Raw genomic sequence first — 20,896 nt, 5'->3', positions numbered from 1 at the left:
CGTTCTTATCCATTTATCATTGAACAACACCACCAGAAGCTAATTGAACCTCTAAAGATATAAGTAGATGCTCCAACTTATTGGAAACAAAAACGGTACCAACCTCTCTACAGACTCTACCCAGACGCTCTTCTTGAAAATGTTATTCTGATCATTGGAGTCTTTGGTGGTCTGATCTCCTACTTTATTTCAAAAATTAAAAATTATATTGGCTTGCCACGCTAAGGCAGAAATTTCAGCCGCCGGACTAATGCAAAAGGCTGTCATTCTTCGTTTAATGTGTCGATTCTCGACGTAGTATGGCCAGTGGCCATTGTTTCTTATATGTATCGGGAAGGACCTGACCATCCTAACCCCTTTAGTAAAAAATAATATGAAACTTATAATGATAATATGCTGCAGTCTCAGTCTATATCCATCGACATAACGCGGTGATTTGTTAGAGCCCGCGATACTTTTACGGGATTGACCAGCCACAGGTGCTGTCCTACGCTCCGGAGGATATTGAATCCGTGTAGGGAACGAGAAGTGCCGAATTCTTAGAAACAATTCGTTTTCACCTTCAGGCTCATACAAGCTAATATGCCTGATGTAGTTCTTCTCGACCATCAGGGCAAGACGATATTTATCGTGGAGTTTTCAGCTCCTAGCGTGACAAATATCATGCGAAAAGAGGGGGAAAACGGATGTAATATCGAGATTTTTTCTCCTAACCGTATTGCTGACTCTTTAGCCAAGGAAGCGGATGGACTAAGAATTTTAGGACCAAGGGAGATCTACGGCCTGATGACTTCGACAATTGAGGAACAAGTCAAACGTCACTCTCATGCTCAATCCCTAAAGAGGTGGGATGGAATCAAAGGATGTAGTCTTGTCAGGATCACCCTGGGCGACCCTGGAAGGCTGACGCCGAAGAAATATCTGGCGATGACCAGGAAAAACCTAATAAGAGGGTGTGTGTTCGGTGAGTCTTGACCTACACCTGCCGATATGATGGAGATGTCTTCTAGTGACCTGTCCACCTTCCTGGAAAGGACCCTACGGTGTGGGTCCCAACCAGCGCAACTTTCTTTTAAAACAATATTTTTTATGCATCAATGTTTTATTAAACTTAATAACACATAATATGTTCATCTCCTTTCTGGTAACTTATCCCTGGCTACCCCTTATCATCCCGAACATACACCGATCCATATCCAGGGCAGTCTGACCAGGAGAGCCACTCTGCACAGCGCAGGTATCCACCATATCCTGCGCATTCATGGAAGTGGGTAGGGCAAGTTGAATAGTGGAAGCGATAACACTTTTCTGCAAGTTTCCGTTCTGATCTTGGAAACCCAGCTTCTGGTGGATGCAGAAAAGATGGTTTTGCAGCACTGGGTCGTTGGGAAACTTGCCTGCTGCAATTCCCATGGCTACGTTGTCAGAGATCCCTGTTTTCCTTTGGCATTCCTTGTGGTAGCGCATCAGGGTGGCCAACTGGTTTGGTGGTATCATCTAAAAGGTAGAATGAGAGTATTATGATGATAATGAATGATTTTATTGGACGAATCCTCACAATGGAGAATAAAATAGAATTAGCGTAGAAAAATTACTTACCAAAGGGCTAAATTACATATAAAACAGACAAATGGGTTTACGTTTCACTAAAGGCTACTGTGTTGTTGTTGGTTTAAGTCGGAGGGGGGTTGCCATAGAAATTTGAAATGGGCATACATTGCCCTATATTTCTAATTAATATTTTCTTTTTTTTCTAGTGATAGTAGGTACACCTACGATATCAATGGGGAATTGTATGTGAGAATCTCAGATGTATTTCTTGAGTTATTTGCACATGAACATTTATCAGTATTAGTAATGCCAATTTTGGCTAGTTGTGAAGGAAAGCAACCATTATTTAATTTGGATCTACTGATGGTAGAACAATATGATTTAGGTACCCTGAATTTTTAAATGTGAGGAGTATTCTCTGGTAGTGAGGGATGAAGGTAGTTGGAAGAGGGATGAGGGTTGTTGCTCGAAGGAAAAATTCTGCCATCTTTTTTTTCACTGTTTTTTTTGTGAAGTTTTCACATAACTGATTTGATCTTAATTTGCGAAGAGATGGTTGACTACATTGAGGGAACCAGTGAAGCTGAAAATGGAAAGCGGGGATAAGTGAAAGTACTCGAACGACCTATAAATAGTCATCTCTAGGAGGAATCAGTCCAGTCATCACCCGAAGACGATTGTAGATACTAACAATCGAAACGTCGTGAACTAACGTGACTTGGAATCTCTCCACTTTTTATTTTTATTTCCTTTCTTCATTTCTTTATTTTTCTTTATTCAATTTTTCTATTTTTACTTGTATTTTATTTCACTATTATTTCATTTCAGGTTTATTTTGCTTAATGTAATTGTTATTTTCAGCTATTCATTTTTAATTATTCTTTTTTAGTTGTTTCAGGGATTTCAAATCATTTTATATTATATAGTAGACAATGAAAGTCCGAACTAGTGAAATTCATTGAGGGAAGTTGCATCTTTAGCTGCTTTATCAGCTATTTCATTACCCCTAATAACTGCATGTCCTTTGGTCCAGATGAAGGTAACATTGACATGCAGATTTGATAATATATTCAAAGTTTTTCTAATGTTACATATCAGTTCGTGTTTGAGGTTCATTTGAAAGTAAAGGACCGATTTCCTTCCTTCCTTCCTTCTCTATTGGTCGCTGCTTCCTATTCAGGCGCAATTAGGTCCAGCTCAATACCTGGGGAAGGACCGATTTCGCGTCGGTTATCAATACGGCACTTTTAATGCTTTCTTCAGCAATTCATAGCAGAGCTTTCTCCAAAGCTACAGCTTCTGCTGTATAGATAGAGCTGAAACCGTATTTTGTGCGTAAATGCATTAAAATCACATTGGAAAATTGGTCTGACAATCATCACATAAATACAATGGATTTGTTTGGGACCTAAACCCCAAGTTTTACCACAAATCCTTCGACATGTCCATAGAGACAGTCTGGCTTTGTGTAAAACTTTTTTAAGTGAGCGTTCCAGGTGAGTCTTTTATCAAGGACAATGCCAAGATATTTCACCTCCGTTCCAAATGGAATGACCTCACCATTGAGGAAAAGTGGCGTTAGATCCTCCAATTTTCTCCTTCCAATGAAGGGAATTATCACAGTTCTGCTGGGATTGACAGACATCTGCTTCCTCAGGCACCAACTGTGAACAACGTCCATCGTGCTTTGGAGGATATTACAACCTCCCCTTCCTGACGTGGATCCTGCACCTAATGGCCTAACTTTGAAGAGTCGTAGTTGCAGTTCTGTTTACTACCACGGCATAGAAACATCCAGTTATGGTAGATTCCATACCTATACCAACTGGGTGGTATATATTTCAAAGCCAATTTTATGAGAATAGGTAAAATCATTTCCAGTCCGTTTTGAAAAAGAGCTGGAAATATACCATCCTTTCCAGGAGGACGATATTTCTCGAAATGTATGTTTCGAGAAGCATTGTAGAAAATAAAAATTTGATCCTTACTGATAGAATGGAAACTGAAACTAAATGCTCACCTGTGAGAAGACGAAGGAAACGAACACAAGAAATATCAGAATACAAATTCTCATTTTTGATCAATTTTTTCAGGTTAACGTCAAAAGTTGTGAACAGGACACAGAAATCAAGTAAAGATGAACTGTGCGAAAAAATGCATTTATTCAAGTTTGACTTCGAAAAATAATGTTTATAATTATTTTATCATTAATGAAAATTGGTATTTTGTTAGAGAGAGAAGCTATAATTACCAATCTCTTCGACCATGATGAATTCGGATTATAACATTTATCCATTGATTATACAATACTTGAGCATTATCATTGAAATGAACAACGAACATTCAACAATGTAAAATTTCATTGCAGTTTCAATCTCATACAATGTTTATTAGTGACTGATCCATCGATAAAAATGAGATGTATGTTATTTTCCGATAGCATTTAGTAAAAATCAGTTTGAACTTATCACATTCACTGATTGGCTAACCAGGATTGAATGATTGAACTGAATGCAACTGGCCGATAGATGACGAAAATCTACAGACTAGTGAATGTTTTATTTTCGGATTTGAATTTTAGTAAAGAACTGAATCTAATAAAACAGATCGCGATCAACATTGGTTACGACAGCAATGTCAACAGATACTTTATTACCCAGATATTGAATACAATTCCTTTTGAGCAGGCAGGTTTGCGCTCCAACAGAAACTGCACGGATCATGTCCTATCACTAACCTCATTCATAGAAGCAGATTTCTAGAATCAGCTGAAAACAGCAGCCGTCTTCATAATACTTCAAAGATATTGAAGTCACCGAGGATATCCTAACAAACGACCTGCTGGCTATCGAGCAATACATTCGCAAGGTGGAGACTAAAACCAATTGCTGCTAAGACAGAGGACTCTAGTTTCTAACTGAACAACAAATCAGCCAATAGAGAACTGCAAATCTACTTTGAAGACATGCTACTTTAACACAATAAACAACCTGAATACCTAGGGGTTACACTAGACAGAACGTTGAGTTTTAGAGAACATCTATCGAAAATAGCAGCTAAGATCAAAACGCGTAATAACATCCTCCAGAAACTATGCGGCACCACTTAGAAAGCTTCAGCCTCCACACTGAGATCTTCAGCCCTGGGCTTGGTATATTCAACAGCTGAATACTGCGCCCTGGTGTGGGTTAATAGCGCTCACGTTGGCCTGGTTGATGTCCAGCTCAACCACACAATGCGGCTTATTACAGGTAACACCTACTTTCTGGCAGGGATTTGTGTGAGGAGTTCTGTGCGTTTGCTTTATGCCACAATTATTACAGTCCATTTTTTATATTTTTTCGAGTATTGGAAGACGCGACAGATACCTTCTTGAACATTCAAAACGAAAACCGAATCTATAGAAAAATATATTGAAAAATCGTACAAAGCTCTTTACGTATATGAACATGAAATAATCCACACTGAAATCCCACAAAAAACTTCACGTATCACTAGTTCCGCCCCCATGCGTGGCGTTCTTCAGTTGCTCCTCCAAAAACTGGATCCTTCTTCTGAGCTGCTCGTTCTCCTCTGCCAAACTTCCATTATCATATCCCTCGTGGCCCAAATCCTCCCTCGCTCCCCTGTAGAAGTTCTCCAAGTTTATGAATTCCTTAACCTGGGCCATATGCATATCCAGCAATAGAGCCCTCAGCTGATAAGTTGTGTGGGTCGCCTGGTATTTGATGTCAGCCTTCAGTTCGTTGAGAATACCTGTCGGAAAAAAGGAGAGTTTAAATCACATCACGTTATTTGGTCAACTAAAAAATAATACGGATTTTACTGAGCTTATGACAAATAATGGTCCTTCGAGCTAGACTGCACAATATTTTGGACCTACAGTTATTGATTGAAATGGAATTTTGTGGTAATCAGTTTGTCATTTATTAAAACTTGAGAATCTCATATTTGAAGTTCATTTTACAAGATTTAGAAAAGCGAAACTATCACGAGTTTTGGTTGAACTATCAGAAAATGTATCTTTTAAACTGCCCGAATAAAGATAAACGTCTCGTAATTATATCAAAAATGTCAAAGACTAAAGAGACTATAGCAGGATTGAACATAAAGGAAATATTGTGATTTTTTACTTATTATCGTGTTTTTTTTCATCCAAAATTTTGTGCTATTCAAGCTCTTTCCACAAAGTTCTGATACCATAAAGGGCAGGTGGGAGGATCATAGTTACGACAGCACCGGGGGGTCTGGAGGCTCCCAGCCACACCCAGGCATTGATACAGTCGCATGTGGTCGTGGTAGGTGTACGGGAAATCATTCGAGTACCACCCCTCGGCCACACTAACCTGGCCCCACTTGAGCTTCCTCCCGCTAATCAAACCTTTACATCCAAAGCCGTGGCCAGGCGTGAGGACAGAACCTTCGGTTGCGTTCGAACTAGTACCGACCAGACCAACTATGCTCATATTTCCACAGATAGAGCGCTCTGGTGGCACACCTGCTTCTGCTGACCCGCCAAGTCTAGGCACATCGTCCCTAGAAATGGCATGCCGAGAATCTGAGGTCGGATTCTAGTAGCTCCGTCCACCCGAACCCAACACCTCGAACGTTTACTTTAGTGTCCTCTACGGCTATAGTATAACAATTTTCAATTGAATATAACTCATATACAAATTGAACTGAGAGCTAATGGCAATAATCGTAAATGTTAGAACTAAATTCTTACCGGGGTCATTTTTATTGTCTAGGCATCGCCATTGTAAATAATTGGAAAGTGAGATGATTCCATAAAATTTGCCCCCCTAACAAGATAGCTTCTGCATATCGATAGGATGTACGAGCGAATAGGTGAACCAGTTCGTTAAATACTTTGAAACATCGGTAAACTGATCAACACCTCGCAGGTCTATTATATTTTCGTCCTTAAAATGCCATAACTAGTCCTTCGGTTTCTTCATTATCAAGCGTCCTTATCGGCATAGGCGTAGTGTGTTCTGTTTCTTGTGAAGGTGACTTTGTTTTGTATTTATTAAATATATTTTATTATATTCATTAAATAGACTGTTATATCTATTAACTTTAAAATATGAGAAATTGTTGGCCGATACTTGTTTTTCAAAATACATTATCATAGATTTTCATCACATTCACACTTTATTGTGAGATAATTAGTTGACCTAGTCATTGAACTCAGGTATAAATGTTCGTTAAACTCAGGTATAACTGTCATTAATTAGTTCCTAGAATATTATTAGTTTCTAGTTAGATATTATTATTTCAAAAAGTAATATAAATCACAATGTACGTAGAATTCAGTTTGTTAGTGAACACGTTTGAGAAAGCTACTGTGCAGCGAAACACGTGTTGCGGATTTGTTAGTCTGTTCTAGTGAAAATCTCACAATAAAGTGTTTTTCAAAATACATCAACTTCAAAATAGTTTGTGATTGAATTTTATTAATTTTATAGTATTAAGATTGATGCCGTAGCAGGTCTAAGTAATGTACAAAGAAAACGGGAGTTTATGTCGTTAGAAGAAAAACAGATTGTCTTTAGAGTGTACGAAAATTTAAAAAATATACTCCGTTCAGTGGAAGCTGTAGCCCAGTGTTCATTCCAAAAATGAGCAAAGAGAAGGAAAATAATAAAAGAATATTTAAAATTTATATAGCCAAACGATCCCGTAAATCTGTCTTAATAGAAAGAGAAAATATAGTTTCATGGCGACGGAGATATCTTCGCTCTATTATAGAGAAATGCGTTCTGCTCACAAAAAGATTTATTATCTGGATGAAACGTGGGTGAATGCTGGTCACACAGTATCTAAGATCTGGCAAGATACTACTGTAACTAGTTATCGTCAAGCATTTGTGGACGGTTTATCGCGAACCAAAGGGGAAAGCGCAACGACTAATTGTCACCCAAATAGGTAGCGAGAGTAGCTTTTTAGACGATGGTACACTCATTTTTTTATCCAAAAAAACGGGGGATCATCACGAAGACATGGACGCCCAACGCTTTGAAGGATGGTTTGAATCCCTTCTTTCACGAGTCGAGCCAAATTCGGTAATAGTAATGGATAACGCTTCTTATCTCAGCCGATTAGTAGAACAGTTGTCAACTATGACCACCAGAAAAGCAGACATGCAGAGTGAGTTAGGACAAAAAGGAATTCCATTTTCCAAGGCCATGGTTAAGGCCGAGCTTATGAGTGTCATTAAACAGCATCGTGGCAGATATACCCAGCATATGGTGGATATAATAGCTCGTGCTGAAAGCATCACCATTTTGAGACTTCCTCCTTACTATTGCGAGTCAAACCCGATAGAATTAATCTGGGCTCAAATTAAGGGTTACGTAGCTCCTGAAAACGTGACATATAAAATTTCTGATGTCCAACGTTTATTAGAACTCGCAATGGAACGGATACGGAAAGAAGATTGGGCTAATGCTGTAGCCCATGTGATCAAGAAGAGAAAATGTGGTGATTGAACGGGATGGTAGACACTGTTTTCGACCAAATAATAATACATTTAAGTGTGACTGGGGATTCCTCTTCGGAGTCAATGGATTCTGAAACTTCATAAGCATAACATAGGTAATTATTTCTTTGCTTTGTAGTTCTCCTTCTATGTAAAAGGAACATAATAATAATTTTGTAAATTTTTCTGTTTTTTTTGAAGTACTGTATTAGGCATAATGAGAAAATGTATTCAGTTTCACCATTGACACCAGGAGGCGCCACCTACTATAACAATTTTTACGTAATTACTTATGTGTTTAAATGAATTAAAATATTATTTTGGTACGCCTCTGCATAGTTGGTGAGAGGATTATCCGTTGGTCACTTCAAGTGCGACGTTGCTAATGAATCACCTTCAATTGAAAATTGTTATAGTATAGACTCGGATACCAGGCTAGACTCCGATACTAGTGGACCGCAAACCGCGACGTCTCGAACGATTGCATCTATACAAAAGCAAGCAGAAATCAAGGATCAGAGCAAGCTTTTCCGTGTCCCAGTAAGGAGCTGGATGCACGCATCGTGTCCTATTTCCCTGCTCGCGAATTACTGCCCCTAAGAGGCCAACGCCAATGGAGATGAAGACTCACTAGCCTCCAGCAACGAGTGGGCACTTCATCCCACTTAGATCATGTAGGGAAAGGTTTCTGTCCAACGTGTGATGAGTAACTGTCGAGGGCTCTTTCGAGCTACCTCTACTACACATCATACGCTGAAGACTTGCGCCTGTAGATGCGCGATAGAGCGGTCCGCCAACAACATTTGGGTGTACGCCGTGAGATCAACACCGTACACTCTTATGTTACCCCATGAAGTACTTAAGTCAGGAAAGCTACCTTTCCAACGTTGGATGAGTAACTGTCTTGCGAGACACCTCTACCACACATCTAGCGTTCCCTACAACTATCCTGAAATCTAAATATTTTAAAATGTGCAATAAATCATATCTCGCTTACCTTTCAGTTCTTCCTTAACAATACCTCGCACCTCATTGGCGCTAAGAGAATTAACAGCGGTCAACATCGAAGCTCCGTGGTTTACGACTGGAGACATCAAACTGTTTGGATTCAGCATCAACATCTTCGGCGTAGAAGCGAAGTGGTTCTCCTTGAAGTCCCCGGTATCCCTCCTGGCCGGCTTGGGCAAACTAGGCGAAGGCAGGTCCGCAATGCTGGGCAACCTCTCCCTGACCTTGAACGCGCTATCTTCCTGCCTCATCGAGTCCGTGGTGTTGCTCTTGTCGAGCCCGAGAGCGGCCATGAAAGAATCGCCGCCCTCCATGGAGACCACTGATCTCTTGTCCTCGTCTACGGAGTCAACGTTGGGGACAAAGTGGCCGAAGAAGTCGCTGGCCCGGCCGCCCTTGCTTTGCCGGTTTCCGTTAGTCTCGGAGGGGGTGGCGGGGGTATTGCTGTCGGTGGAGATGCTGCAGGTGCTAGAGTTTGCTGTTTCTTGTACGTTCTGGAAGGCTAGGTGCTTCACTGCGCTCTTGTGTGCCTGAGAGGAGGATGAGTGTAGATCGTTTTAATGTAAAAAAACCGTGGGAAAATTTGTCAACTTAGAGAGGGGATGGGACTATGGCAGTAAATAATAAACTAGCCTACTCCGATTTGAGTAGTTTGTTCGAAAAACATATTGGGGAGGAAATTGAGGACATTCTCGACACTACTGAGAGATTCTACACAAGGATCTTGCAGGTTCAAAGTGTTATTTCAAGAACTCATGAAGGTAGTTATACCTAGTAGGCTTAGGAAAATGGTTAGACAACTCTTAAGTAGAGCAGAGAGTAGGAAAAATGAGATAAATTAGTTAAACAACAACGGTTAAATGATTACATAAATACTCATCACCAACATGGTTTCCCTTAAGAAGGGAAGTTGAACTGGAAAAAATATAAAAAAGACATCAAATCCTTCTTGTCTCACCTGGAAGGAATGTACCGGCTCCTGAATATTCCTTGAATCGTAGATAAAGACCCTGCCGTTCTGCGAGGCCATGACGAAGTAAGTACCATCAGGAGAGAAATCCACAGCAGTCATGCTGTTCTCCACGGCTACGCTAGCGATGCATTTGTTGTCCACGATGTCGAAGAAACAAAACTGCCTGTCAGACCCGGTAGAAACAATCAAGTCCGTGTTGACGGGGGAGAACGCCACGGCGTTGACAGGCGCCTTATGTGCCTCCATGAAGAACTTGCTTCTGCTGACGTTGATGTCCCAAACGACCACAACGCCTTCATTGCTACCTCCCAGGACCAGCTGGCGCTTGGCCAGGCTCGTCTTCAAGCAGTTAACAGAGCCGGACTTGGGAACCCTTAAGATACTCGGCGGACTGTTGGTGATGTTGCCATAGACCAGCACTTCCCCATTCTTGCACCCCGCCACGCAGTGGGTGTCCCTTGCAGTGAAATCTACGTGCGTGATCTGGCTGGAAGCCCTCGGAAACCGCTTCTTGGTGCTTCTGGACTTGACGTCGTAGATCAATACGAGCCCGCTTTTGGTGCCCAGGGCAATATTCTTCTTCGTCGTGTTCTGAAAGCAGGCGCAGGTCGGTTCCTCGATGTCCTGAATGGTTTTCAGCAGCTTCAGCTGGTCTTTTGTGCTGACTATTTCGGTGACGCCAGAGTGAGGAACCAAGACTAACCAGGTGCCATCACGACTCCAGGAGATACTCCGGATGGGGCCTTCGACTTTTGAGCCGGGTTGGTAGTTGTGGACGACGTTGCCGGAGGGGAAATCGTGGAATTTGACGGTCGTTGAGGCTGATGCTACGTACATGGCTGCAACAGGGATTGTTTGTATTCAACAGTTCAGACGATATTCTAGAAAATGATTATATTTAACAATTTCTATATATTCAGATAAATTTTTTAAACGTTATATAAGTACTGAACGTTATACTGAACTGTATCTTAGAAGGGTTAATAATGCCTCATTTGCAATACATATTTTTCAACTGTTCTGTATAGTAATCAACAAAACAATTCATTTGAGTTGATAATATGTAAAATACTGTTTATTTAAACACTTTTGACCCCCATTCCTCGAAAAAATATTCTGAATACGCCCCTGCTTTTGTCAATGAAGCATTTTGGGACCTCTATAAATATGAAATAACGATAAAAGTTGCTGCTGAAAAATGGCTGCCAATCTATTACTACAAACAGAAAATTTATCAGTGAAAAAAAAAAAAATAGAGTAATATATGAATATGAACAACATTAAAAGCCAAATTTTCAACACATAACAGTAGTTGTTTCAAAAATGTGTTGTTTCCAGTTTGTATCTGAAAGCGAAATACTGTTTTCACAAAAACCAATCTCTCCTAGTACATTTCCTTTTCAATTCAAGTAAAAACAGACCAACGTCTTGAGTTCAATTAGGATGGAGCCCAGCTCCCTTACCCTATCGGCTGATTTTTGTCGAAGAAGGACAAGACAAGGACAACGTAATCCATCTTGATTTTATTCAGGTTGAAGCCTGGCTCCCTTCCCCTTTGAACTGAATAGACAAGGACAAGTTAAGCTTATTTTCGTAATCAAATAAATAGAAACAATTTTCTTCGCAGTACACAAGTATCGCTATCTACGAATGAATCGCTGAAACTACGTAGAAACAACGTACAGATTTCAATTAGAAACTTTCAGAGACTTCACCGTCATATATGGGTGAGTAGCCACACTATTTAATTGGAGTGTGAAATGGCGACAACGTCTAACCACAGTAGAATACTGTCACTTAAAATATGTGACGTGTCAATTACAAACAGTGTTGCCGATGTGATGATTAAATATTCCTACTTCTTAAATTCTATAAAAAAATCCGATGGATGATCCCCTTTATGAATGAAAAACTGAAAACAATTGGTGAGTCATTCTTGAATGGTCAGATGACACTTTTAGGGAGAGGAATAGTTATTTACGAATGAGTTGTGTGTAGTTTGGGAAATGAAAACAATTCTGAAATAAAACCTTGATACATTTCTAATGTTATGTGGCAACAGTGCGACTTCATTATCAGATCGACAATTTACAATTATTGGTGGTTGGTGTTTTCATTTTGGCCACGTTAAAACGAAAGAAAACTAAAATAAAATTTGGTTCAATTTCTACCTAGAAAAAAATAAACAAGTGAGTACCAAAACTAGTTTTTAAGACTTGATAGTCTAATTTACTCTGGCAAACAATTCATACATGGGGGTTTTAGGTTAGGTTATGTTAATTTTGCTAACCGGATATGAAAATAAGTCATATTTTCCAATTTTTGTCATATAAACATAACGAGCAAACATTCTACTTCAAGAATATTGAACACTTTCAAAAAGTTATTTTTCTTATTCACTATGACTGAAAATGAATCTGTGCAATATATTTTATAATACTAGGAGTCTGCTTTCTTTATGTGTACTGTTTTCAATAAATAACTCTCAAGAAATGGACAACATAATTTGAAAACCTAACCCTGAAATACCGTTACTATCACTAATGTCATTTTCCAAGATTGGGCAAAAATACTTGGAAAAAGTTAAAATTAAATTGACCTACCTTTGCTTTCGAAATTCTCACATAGATCTTATATCACATTACATACTCTTTTACTTTATTAAACGAAATTTTCTTCTTAGAAACTTTTTAAAACTATCACAGCACTACAGCAATTGACATTGGGACTAGTAGTGACACCTATGGAGCATTCCGAACACAAACTTGGTTGAAGAATCTCTTGTAGTAAACGTTGCCAAATGATATATTTTTGTATATTATTTGTGCAACTCACAATTACCGAGTTATAAAATAAGTAATATTTGGATTGTTTTTGTAGTACATTGTTATTGCAATAGCTGTCCTTTAGTGTGTTTTCTAGTATACAAATAAAGTTTTGTACTAACCAATATTTGAGGAACATAAAAGATATGAATTATCATATATGATTTATCCTAGTAGTACTTTCTAATTTTCATATTATTATTTTTATCTAGCTTCAACGTGATTTTTTTTACAGGATGGTGACTGACGTCCATTTGGCTGTTCTGTCCAATGCTTTGGGAATAGTACTCTTCCTTCTGGTGGTTCTTTTTCACTACGTCAACGCAAATTATTCCAAACAGTAATGAAGTTCTTTCTGTTCGTGATATATTTCTGTAAAAGTCCATTATTCATATGTAAATAAATGATTTTTTTCACCTAATTTTCCATTAATATTCCTGATGTTTTATTTTAATAGATAACAATCATCAAAATTTTCAAATGGGTTTACATCAAGTCAAATCATAAATTTATGGAATAGCTCTCATTAGAAAGCTAGATTAAGTAAAACATTTACTTATTAGTCATTCAAAATATAATATTTGGAAATTCAATCTGATCCTTATTAGTTTCACGATACATTTAATACTGACTGAATTTGAAACTTTTTGGAAAATTGTTTATTGAGTTTTCTGAAAACTATATTTTCCTCAAAATAGGTTCACTTTTCACTCTTTTACATTGGTTTGACAATGTCAAAATAACGTCTAGGAGAAACAAGTCTGTTTGTATTGAAGAAAAACAAGTAATTCCTAGTTTTCATGGTAATTTGGGCTAAAATAATTTTTTGTTTCATGTATTGATCAAAAAATAATTTATTGCGACATCTCTGAAGGAATAACACAATTGTATTCAGTAGAGAAGTACACAGAAAGCTATATTTTATGTCTATTTGGACTTCTGAAATGTAGATGGCACAACATGTATCAAAATTCAATTTCGTATTCACAATAAAAATAAGCAGTCGAAATTCTGAATTCATTCACATTGAAATTTGACAAATGTTTTGTATTTATTTTTCATGTGAACATTCCGAAATGAGTTAGGTCAAACAAAGAAATATGAATTGCAATTCAAACTGCTATTCCTATTCCTCGTGGAATACACAAAACACAAGCACATTGGATTTGAATCGCTGGATTTGAATCTATTTGGAAAAAGAAGCGGAGTAGGTACCCTATACGTACATAGTAAATAATAAAGTCACTCAAATCAAAATTTATATTATTAATGGGCTTATCGAATCTGTCTGAATATCTTTTTAATAACCGCATTATATTTGTACTTTGAATATCAAATGGAACATTGAAATAGCTATACATAAAAGATATCCATATGGCATCTTCAACTCTTTTGCGGACCTATGAAAGAAGTACAATAGGGTAGCAAATCCTCCCCGTGTCCTCACAGATAACTTTGTTATATTTCAGTCAATTCTTACAAAATCTCAATGAATTAGTCAATCAAAATATTCTCTTGAATCATTTCGTCAATTGGTGAGAACAGTATAAAAATCTGTTCGGTAGTTCTTGAGTTTATCGCATTCAGATAGACAGCATACTTTAATTTTTAATTCGTAGTGACAATCAAAAACAAACATTATCTGTGGAGTCAAATCTGCTCCGAAGGACCACTTTTTCAAACGTCAACCTATAATCCCGACCTTTCGAACCTCAATCAACACCGAATTTCAATTGAGATATCTGCCGATAACCCATCAGCAGAGAAAATCTCTACGGATGGCCACGTGACCGGCAGAAAGAAGCTGCGACAGCTGGTCCATTAATTGGTATGCTAATAAATGATTAGCAGTAGGCCGTGCCACGTGCTCCAGAAGCCTACTGCGTGAAAGCACCTGTCATCGCCAACCAAGATTACCTATTTTCAACGACGAATCGTGAAACAATTAACGGTGTTTGTGTTTCCGGATAGGTCGACTGGAAAATTGAGTTCGGTGAGGCGGATTGGAAAAACATATCTCCAACAGACTAATATTTTTCAAACTTAGTTTTACATATGGCTTCTACATGTGTTTCGAAGAAAAAATGATCCTTTCTGTATCTTAGAAAAGGACCTGTGATCAAACATTTTAAAGAACACGTCAACTTTTGTTTCGAGGAGGTACAGGTTTGATGTGAAATTCATATAAATTGATTCATTTGTTGTAAATAAATTCAAGACTGAACGTTTAAATTACGAAATCGAAACTTCAGTGGAGTTTCGAAATCAGCAACCGAAATTTCCTAACATTTCTCTGTCGCATCATTTAAGGATTTGCAGGATTGGTAGGGCTGATTATTATCAATGTAAGCGGACTGTATTTCCTGTGACACCAATCTGAATATCGTCTGTTTGCGTGATTTTCGTGAATGAAGAGAACAAATATTTTGAATTGAATCGATCTGTGCTTACCTTGAGATATTCAGCGACTGGTTTCGACTAATGTAGATTTTCCAGTTTCAAATCTCGCTGGAAAATATTGTTACTACCAAGACATTCCACAGCAACGACCATCTCGAGCATCAGGGACGTTTGTCCAGCGTTCTAGCAACTTGACTCTGCTCTCGCACTCCCAACCGTTTTTGACCGAATATCGTATACGAGGGGTGCGCGATATAGTCACAAATGGAAGCAAATACGTTAGTATTACGGCCTAAATATTGGAAGTCGAAGTACAAAAAATGCTTTCAGAAATTATCAGGTTGTGAAAAACGATAATGAATAGGCTTGTTTCATGCTATTGAAATGATACTAGTTTGATTATAGACTGATCGAGTTAGTGGTATATTATACTTATCGAGCTTAATCGGTCCCAATACCTCTTTATATTTGCAGAAAAAAGAGAAATTCGAGAAGCAAGAGTTTAAATTGGCCGCGTGTTTGTTGACCAATAAAATTGATCGTGTCTACAGCGGTGTTGTCAAGTGTCAATTATTTCAACAAAAATACGAAGTTATGAAACATTATAAAGACTACATTGGCTCATACATTCAAGAGAGATAGCTGACTGTGTGGCAATATGGCTAATATATGACGTTGAATTTCTTATTCGTGGGTGGCATATATGCATAATTGATTTATTTTATTAGGGTTCATAAGCCTTCGAGAACCATTTGAAAATATAGCTCGTTGAATTCTATTTAAAACCATGGTTTTCGAGTACATTTTATTTTATATGGAGAATTTTTTCATGAATTTAAACGTTAACGGGTTCATATACACTTGCATTATTGAAACTTCTGTGATATCAACATGAAAATGTCTACTGCCAGAGATATTTCAAAAATAACGTTATTGCGTTTTGTGTTATGTGGATCCCATGTATAATTAATCCTTCTTTCCAATGCATTTCTTACATTTTCTTCTTAGATTTAGTTGTCGGAAGTGAGTGTGATTTCAGTTTGAATCACGACTGAAGCAAAAACTGTTAATACGCTTCGTAAATTTTACAATTTGGCAATGTTCATTATTGGTATTGTTCCTATTGGACAATCGAACAAGAAGCGGGACTAGGCCCGTGACCTCACGTGTAGTGAAAACTCTCAAGAGAAATACAACGGTCACTTTGATCACTTTCTTGTTTTGATATCTGGGAAAACTTTCGTCCAATAACTTTTTCACTAAATATCAAAACACAGGGTTCGCAATATGCACATGTACCTTCGACTGACGTCATTTTAGTAACTACAGTTATATCTGATTCCTAAATTCAGCATGAATGTACGAGGTCTGTTGAAAAAATTAGGTGAATGTTCAAATTTGGCGGGCTACCTACATTAGATAAGCGTACATAAGAAAACCTTTGGTATCGCATTATCGTCTCACGATAATGCATCTGGTTACTCATCATGGCATGTTCACGATTTTTTGGCCAAACACAACATCATAATCTTGCCATAGCCATGTTATCCACCAGATTTGCCCTCCTGCGAATTTTTTCTATTTCCATGATTGGAGAGACCTATGAAAGAACGACGTTTTGCGAAGATTGAAAAGAGTGGCACCTTGTTTTAAAGGTCTTTCCAATACCTTTACATCTCTGTTAAAAGAAAATTTTTAAAACGATTAGTTTTCGAGATAGTTCGAAGTTTAAAAGGTACTTTTATTGAGTTCAACTCTTTTTAAAATAAATCTTATTGTTTTTAAGGTACAATTTACGTTCAGAACTTTCATAAACAAATTTTTTGCTTTTTATGACAACCTGCTAATACGTGTCCACTTCATTTCGTGAAAAAGTAAGAATTATTTGTTTATTACGAGGAGATTTTTTCGGGGGATGGGGTTGGTTACCACCCTTACATTTTAGGTAAATTGAGTGGTACCTCCTTATGAAGGTTGCCTTTTGACGTGGATATTTCATGCTTTTGATAAAAAAGTGAATCATACTAAAAACTTACCTCCACAACGAATACAACCTGCTGATTTCCTTGAAGGCTGATGACACAGAAAATTTTAAAAAACTGTTTTAGGGTTAATAAATCCAAATAATTGTTTTTAAAGCACACACAAAAAAGTAACACCTAATAAGGGTAACTCACATAGGAAATTTAGAGTAAATGTTCAAAATGTGTGCCATTTTGCTCCATGCACAATAAAGATTTTGTTCGAATTTTGCTCTTACATTATTCAACATCTCAGGAGTTATAGTTCGACATTCATCAATAATTCTACGACGTAATTCATCCAAATTGGCTGGCTGTGTAGTATAAACTTTAGACTTTGAATATCGCCACAAAAAGTAGTCCAGTGGTGTTAAATCTGGTGATCGTGCTGGCTATTCAGTTGGACCTCTTCTGCCAATCCATTGTCCTTCAAAATGATTATTCAAAAATTTCGAACCTGCTGGGCATGATGGTGTCGTGCACCGTCTTGTTGAAAATGGATAAATTCATCTCGACATCTTGGATCCTGTTCAATTATTTCATTTATACGAGGTTGTATTGCCTCTTCAAGAAGTTGTGAATAAGAATCACCGGTTAAATTTCCATCAATGAAAAATGGACCTATAATATAACATTCAATTTCGTAAAATTCACGAAATTGAATGTAAGGACTGTGATGCAAAATATTATGGATAGACAAAAAGATCTATTGAAGTAATATATAAGGAACACATAGCATACTTAAAAAATTGAATACCTGAAAAATCAGCAGTCGCCCATCATATTTTGCATCAAAACCATTCCATTTCATTAAGATTAGTTAGACAAGTTACCAACAACAGGCAACTAGATGCCTATGAGGGTGTAGAAATAAGTAAACACAATAATATTATGAATAACGATGACGGACCTATACCAAAGAGCATACTATATAGCTTGTTAAAATAAAATAATATTGTTGGGTCTACTGATTACTACATAAGGACACATTGCAAAAATAAATTTGGATAGGCAATATTGTGAAATTAATTTATTAATTTTTATAGCTGAAAATTGTTTTATATAAACATATATTGTAAAATAATAGATAAGACAAAATTGTAAAATTAATTTAGGTTGGTATACCTGTATGGTTGGTATGCCTGAATGGTTAACTGTATGGATTACCTTTATAGCATAAATAGGATTAGCTCGCATTAGTTTCTAGTTTTAATCTTCATTTTTGAAGATGATCACTTGGTGATCGAAACACGTGTCTAGGTGTTAAACATAACGATTTGGTGTTGGGAAGGGTGAATAAACGCTCTGGAGTGAGCCAATCCTGGAAGATTCTGCCAGAAGTCCATAATTCTTCTTGCCATCCAGGTGTTCAATCTTTGTTTGGCAAAGCCTTACTACAGATATGACTCGCTACACTAGTGTGTAGGCATCATGTATCTGGTTCATAGCTTGTTTCCATATTTTTTTCTGAAGGAGTCAAATAAATAAATAAAAAAATACGAGTATATACTTCGTAATATCTATTGTTGATTATTTCATTTTACAGGAACCAGATTTTTTTAAAAATTGATTCGTACTTTGAATTGAAAAGGTCAATATAGTTTGTGAATTATACTTTGAGATGATTTAAAGGTATCATCGATATGGTTCATGTGAGATAGTTTCCGTTAAAACTGTAAATACCTACAACTGATAAAATTATGATAATCTGTAAAGAAATCATTACATCAATTGAGATATAGAATAACTGTGACCGCACAATGACTTTTCACCTGTTGATGTTTGGCGAATGGCGAATCGAATATACCTGGCCTACAATAAACGAAACAAAAAAAATCGAACGGCGATGGACGAAAAGGCCCAATAACATTACTTAAACCTCCATTATATCTTTTGTAAAATCATATGGTTAAAAAAGCATTCTGCTAACGAACAGCCCGAAAAACCATATGTTCGGTAATAACCATAACAAAACGGATATAAATTAAGGGAAATTTGGGAGAAATTAGCACTTGCCTACTGCTTCTTGAAAGCGTTCACTTCACATGTCGTTCCATCAGTGGCGTACATGGTGGGGGGTAACTGTAACAAACCGGGGAAAGAAAGTGTATGCTCTGAGTAGAATCCCTTTTGAACTTTCTGCTCAGGTTATGTATAGGGTGCTATCAAAAACATATACTGTCAATAAACGAAATTTTTGCGAAAATAATAATTCACGTCAAGTTTTGACTTAAAAAGCTTTGAAATCAGTGCAGAAAAACAAAACATTTTATATAGACCTCAAACCGAAATTAGTCTTTTGTCTTTCGCTGTAGCTTTTATTGCAAGGAAATTATTTTGGAAATAATTGTGTATATTTTCAAAATCGATCTGTTTTAAGTCCTAGTAAAAATAATTTTCATGGTTTCCTGAAAGCATTAAACGAAAAGTAGAAGCAGCATGGGTATGAAAACTATAATATAATAAATGAATGAATAATTCACCAAAAAGGGAAAAATCGGAACAAAAAGAGACAATAGACTCGTCAATAAATATCAATGATGATATCAGGATGTTAAATCGTTAAATGTTACTTTTTCTATTTTTGACATCGTTGCCAAAACGACAAAACAATGAAAAATTTACTCATTTTATCACCAAATAAAAAATAAAACCAAAAGTTTTTCAATATGAATCATATATTGGTGGTCTCTCTTATATTCAGTTAGGTAAATTAGAACTAAATACTTATACACGTTATCACGTTTATATTCTGTTGTTTCAAAAGTTTTGCCCGTTTCACTTCAAACAGTTGAATGGTTATTTAATTTAATCGAAAAAAGCGTCGATGGTATCAGTGCATTTTTGCTAACGTGACATATTCTTCAGGTAATGGGTTGTTTTGAATGATTTGTCCGTTTCAATGAGTCCATTTTTGGTCCATTTGGATTTCAGGACATCGGCTACGGAGGCACATCTTCACCGGCAACAGGAGGTTGCATATCTTAATGAGGATCTAGAAGTAATTTCGAATCAGGGTGATATTGATCCGGTTCCATTCTATGCCACAAAAACCCCAGCACCCGCTTTCTGCTTCGATAAGTTTGTTGGGGGTTAAAATAGACACCAACATGTTTTGGCACAATGATGTCGCTGGAATTGCAAAGGCTGCTTCTCAAAAGTTTGGAACACTTTGCCTGGTTTGGTGATCCAAAATATTTTCAAATGCGGTTTTTTCTCTTGGTTGAGAAAGGGATCAAAAATGTTCGAAATAAAAAACAAAAACTCTGATGAATATGCAATCAAACGTCGTTTACAAAATTAACTACAAGGATTGTCCAGAATGTCATGTAGGGCAAACGGGACGTTACTTAAAAATCAGGTTGTCTGAACATGAAAGAGATACAAGGAAGTTGAACGTTGCCAATCCAACAGCCCTCGTTGAACACACAAGAGAAAACAACCACAGTTTTGACTTTGCAAACCCGAAGATTTTAGATATTAAACCTTTATTAGGTAAACGACTGTTTAGTGAGATGATCCACATTTTCAAACAAAAAAGTGTTAACACTAGAAGGGACATAAAAGGACTGAATAGTGCTTATTTTAATTCACTAAATCGTATTCCTTAATATTTTAATACACATAAGTTTCCACC

General features: G+C 37.2%; 3 protein-coding genes across 5 annotated transcripts; 1 reads left to right on the top strand and 2 right to left on the bottom strand.

Moving 5' to 3' along the window:
- Window positions 1–1,100: 1,100 nt before the first annotated feature.
- Window positions 1,101–3,729, bottom strand: LOC111510475 (uncharacterized). The gene is made up of 2 exons (XM_023166400.2): window positions 3,572–3,729; window positions 1,101–1,497 (listed from the first exon to the last, which is right to left on the bottom strand). The coding sequence occupies exons 1-2, from the start codon at window positions 3,623–3,625 to the stop codon at window positions 1,150–1,152; spliced, it is 402 nt and encodes a 133-aa protein (XP_023022168.2). The 5' UTR covers window positions 3,626–3,729; the 3' UTR covers window positions 1,101–1,149.
- A 1,219-nt stretch (window positions 3,730–4,948) lies between these two features.
- On the bottom strand, window positions 4,949–12,774 carry LOC111510470 (protein NEDD1). Of its 3 annotated transcripts, none has more exons than XM_023166394.2 (4): window positions 12,617–12,774; window positions 9,999–10,852; window positions 9,030–9,570; window positions 4,949–5,307 (listed from the first exon to the last, which is right to left on the bottom strand). In XM_023166394.2, exons 2-4 carry the CDS (start codon window positions 10,848–10,850, stop codon window positions 5,036–5,038), a joined length of 1,665 nt encoding a protein of 554 aa, XP_023022162.2. In that variant the 5' UTR covers window positions 10,851–10,852; window positions 12,617–12,774; the 3' UTR covers window positions 4,949–5,035. The 3 variants fall into 3 exon arrangements, with proteins under 3 accessions (XP_023022162.2, XP_074032502.1, XP_023022163.2); XM_074176401.1 differs by having other exon boundaries at window positions 9,999–10,894; window positions 12,617–12,765; XM_023166395.2 differs by lacking the exon at window positions 12,617–12,774 and adding an exon at window positions 11,697–11,815.
- Window positions 12,775–13,074: 300 nt separating this feature from the next.
- Window positions 13,075–13,259, top strand: LOC111510471 (dolichyl-diphosphooligosaccharide--protein glycosyltransferase subunit 4). The gene has a single exon (XM_023166397.2). It carries the CDS (start codon window positions 13,075–13,077, stop codon window positions 13,180–13,182), a length of 108 nt encoding a protein of 35 aa, XP_023022165.1. The 3' UTR covers window positions 13,183–13,259.
- The last annotated feature ends 7,637 nt before the right edge of the window (window positions 13,260–20,896 follow it).

This window comes from Leptinotarsa decemlineata, unplaced genomic scaffold (genome assembly GCF_025532065.1).
Source record: "Leptinotarsa decemlineata unplaced genomic scaffold, Ldec_3_MD MMD2_tig00001719_RagTag_RagTag, whole genome shotgun sequence".
NCBI lineage: Eukaryota > Metazoa > Arthropoda > Insecta > Coleoptera > Chrysomelidae > Leptinotarsa > Leptinotarsa decemlineata.
Note: the sequence above shows the minus strand (reverse complement) of the source record. Positions and strands in the feature narration are given on the sequence as shown.